The sequence below is a fragment of the Cynara cardunculus genome, assembly GCF_001531365.2.
Source record: "Cynara cardunculus var. scolymus isolate 2C chromosome LG 5, CcrdV1, whole genome shotgun sequence".
NCBI classification, from domain to species: Eukaryota; Viridiplantae; Streptophyta; class Magnoliopsida; order Asterales; family Asteraceae; genus Cynara; species Cynara cardunculus.
Window position 1 is genome coordinate 13,335,085 of NC_037532.1, and position 3,538 is coordinate 13,338,622.

At 38.2% G+C, this 3,538-nt stretch overlaps 1 protein-coding gene across 1 annotated transcript; it reads left to right on the forward strand.

Moving 5' to 3' along the window:
• The first annotated feature begins 1,018 nt into the window (after positions 1 to 1,018).
• On the forward strand, positions 1,019 to 2,717 carry LOC112512736 (unknown protein 1). The gene is made up of 2 exons (XM_025118852.1): positions 1,019 to 1,099; positions 1,755 to 2,717. Exon 2 carries the CDS (start codon positions 1,787 to 1,789, stop codon positions 2,519 to 2,521), a length of 735 nt encoding a protein of 244 aa, XP_024974620.1. The 5' UTR covers positions 1,019 to 1,099; positions 1,755 to 1,786; the 3' UTR covers positions 2,522 to 2,717.
• The last annotated feature ends 821 nt before the right edge of the window (positions 2,718 to 3,538 follow it).

Consider the following 3,538-nt stretch of genomic DNA (forward strand, 5'->3'; position numbering starts at 1 on the left):
TAAAGCCATATTATAACATCGACTGAGATAAAGAATAAAATGAAATATTAAAAATACGATGTATCTCGTTGCATTGCGCGAGTACGCTTCTAGTATATATATATATATATATATATATATATATATATAGGGTACGGGGTGGGGCAGGGAGTACGATACTCGTCCGCTTCCCATACCGGTTTGAGACAAATAGGGATCCTCGTCCCTGTCCCTCTCCTCGATTTAGCAGCGAATCTCCGTCCCCAAACAGAGCACATGGACCGGGTTCCCCGAACGGGTTTGGGACCATTCCCATGCCTAAGTCGACCGCCAAAAGAAAGCAATTTCTCTTTCCAACTAGCCAGCTTACTTTTGGATTTTTCAAAGAATGGGGAGCCAATCTACCACTTTGTTCATATTTGAACCAATTGGAAAGCTAAGATAGGTCAGAGGGAAAGTCCCAACGCCACAGTTTAGATGATTTGCTACATTAGTTACGGCCTGATGTGAGACACCCACCCCAAACGAATGACTTTTTTGAAGATCTATCTTAAGACTCAAAGCAAATTTATCATCAGTAAAATATCCATTCCATCAATTTAAATTGATTTTTTAGTTATTTCTCTTTCGGTTTTATCTAAATATCACTATGTCCACAATATCTACATCTACAATATTGTGGACCTGACTAAAAAACAAAAAAGAAAATTCAAATTCCACTAAATTGGCAAGTGGCATCGTCGTAATTGTAGACCTGACCGTCGTAATTATGGACCTTGTCATTGCAATTGCGTAATTAAGTTGAATCCTATAATTTTTTCTGTGTTTTAACCAAATCTACAATATTATGTATGTGAATATTACGAACATAATAACATTTAGATAAACCGTCATAAAACCAATTTAAACGGATGACTCAATTTTCCTCCCGTGTATCGGTATATGAGGTCATAAATCATAATGAAAAAAAAAATATGTCGGTGGAAAAGTGGGCCGAAACTCGTCAGCTGTTGGGAATCAAAAGGGTCAAAGAAATCAGACCCTGCACGAGCGGCCAGACGGAGCCACCTGCTTTTCTCACCCACCATTTCCATCTCTTTCATCAGCGTCGACGCATCTGGTACAAATCTCTCTGCTTTCATTGCTTATGTTGGGGAGATTATGTCTTTAGATCTTTCCTTGATGCTTACTTTTACTTGTTTTGCCTTTTCAAAACATCAATTTTCACTTGATTCTTTCTTGCCTTCTTGTTTCTTACTACTTTTTTGGTGAAATTTATGCTTTTTTTCTCTTGTGTATGTGTATTTTTCGTAAGCCAGAATGCTTATTCTTGAGTCCTCTTTTTTGGGGAACTAGGGTTTTGCTCACCTTGGCGAACCCCAATTTGATTTGCTAGGTTTAGTTTATTTGGTTCAGTTAGGGTTTACAATGTGTTGTTTTCTCCAGCTAGGGTTCAACTAGGCACATTTGGGGAATTTGTTTATTTACATAACGAAACTAGCATAGAAATATCAATAACTAGGGTTTGCGGCCTGTTCAGTTTGTCTTGGGATTTAGCAGTCTTGGAATGTCGAGTTTGACCAATTGTTGGTCGACAAACGCGTTGTTGTTTGCATATGTTTACATCATCAAAGGATTGTTATGCTTTGAATACCAAATGAACTGCTTGTCTAATCCTCAATTAGGCGATTAAGTGGTAGAAGGCCAGTTTGATGGTTTCTTAGAACACCCTAAACTGATATTGAACTCTTGCACGATTTTTCTACAAATTGCAGGATCCAACTTCTGAATTGCTTTTCAGAGGACAATGGACACAAAGAGTCAATTAGGGGTCACTGAGAAAATTTCTTGCGAAAGTGTTGACAAATTGGATAAGAGTCCTTGTGACATGGAAACCAAGGACATCCCTCATCTTTCCTCACCACCATCGATGGTTGCTAATGATGGTTTATCTTTGAGTCCCATAACCCCAGATTCCAACAAAGAGAATGCAGACTTGATGTCTAATTTTACATCCCCGTTGACATTGGTAGCTTCACCTCCGACCACAGGCTTCTCTTCTCAACCAGATCAGAGTGAAAGTGGTGATGATAGTTGTATGAAAGTAGATGATGAGATTGACAGCCCCTGCACCCCAAAAGAGGGCGTGTTTGATCCATTTGCCCCTGGTCCTGACAAGCTAATGCTGGCTCCTATTGGTATGAAACATCTTGAAGAATCTCGGAGTTTTGTTGCAAGGAGGCTTAATTTTAGTTCTGTTATGATAAAAAACGATTGTGAAAAGGTTTGTGAAAGTGGGTTTGAGGATGATATGTTGTTGGAGGCTGTGTATGAGTCTCTTTTGGAAGCCATAATTTGTAAGCAGGCAGAGGATATTGTTGCAGCAGTTGATTCTTCTTGTTGTTCAAGTCCTGAGACACCCCCTTGTGCTCCTCGTCTCACTGGTACTGCAGAAACATGCCCTGGTGCTCCTTTGAAGGCTGTGAAGAAATCAAGGAACATTGAGATGAGTTTGTGCAGAAAGCTTGAATTTGAATTTTAAGTATGAACATAAATATGAGTAGTGATAACCAAAGGCTAACCTTGATTTGCTTCTAGAATTAGTTACTACAACTTTATGGGTAGGCAAGAACTTGTTTAGTTTTGTTGTTAAAAAGCAAACTGATTCTGATGATATCTCTAGTCTTTAAGTTGAGGGTGTTGTCTGTATGGATCATACTTTATAAAGTATTTGTTGCAGAAAGTTGTCTGTATGGATCATCCATAAAAAACAGAAGTGGTTTAATGGTTTATGTTGGTATATTCATTGAATCTTGTTGTTTTTTATTCAATGATAAAGTATAGAGTTAGGATATTGGTAAATGAGGTTTGCAAATGGATATAAATAATCAAATATTACTGCAGCTTGTTTTTCAATTCTGAACTGAATTCCTCTGTTTCCAAATCATAAAAAGCACATAACTTGTCATTCAACAGCCGTGCATGCGGTTTCTTTCTCATTCTACCAACATGCATCACATTCACAGTGTGTGTGTATATATATAGGGTTAGGTTCATGTGAGACCAAGGATTTTTCGTGAGACACGATTTTTACATTTGAAACCTCACCACAAAATGTTGTGAAGGTAAAAGAAGTGGAATCTTCACAACAAAAACACTGTGAAGTTACCTTCACAATGTTTTGTTGTGAAGTTCAAGTGTAAAAATCGTGTCTCCCGAAAACAGTCTTGTCTCAGATGACCACAAGTGTATATATATATATATACACACACACACACACGAAGGATCGTGTGTGAGAAAAAGAGTTAGTGTTGAGAAGCGTAAGAATGGATCTCCACCCTTGCCACTTTTAATCTAATGCACACCCATGAATAGTGCTTTAGAGGGGAATTTATCCGGTGCATCTCACCAGAGTTGATCTTCAATTAGGATTGATCCAAGGATGGAGATCCCCTTCTCATCATAACTTCTCTTCTTGCCGGAACTCAGCCCTATACATATACGAGGCATAATAAATAAGAACCTCATATATTCTGATAACTGTGAGACATGAAGAATA

Bases quoted from the DNA above. Each gene is read 5' to 3' on its own strand.
- LOC112512736 (XM_025118852.1), top strand. From the start codon at position 1,787: ATGGACACAAAGAGTCAATTAGGGGTCACTGAGAAAATTTCTTGCGAA.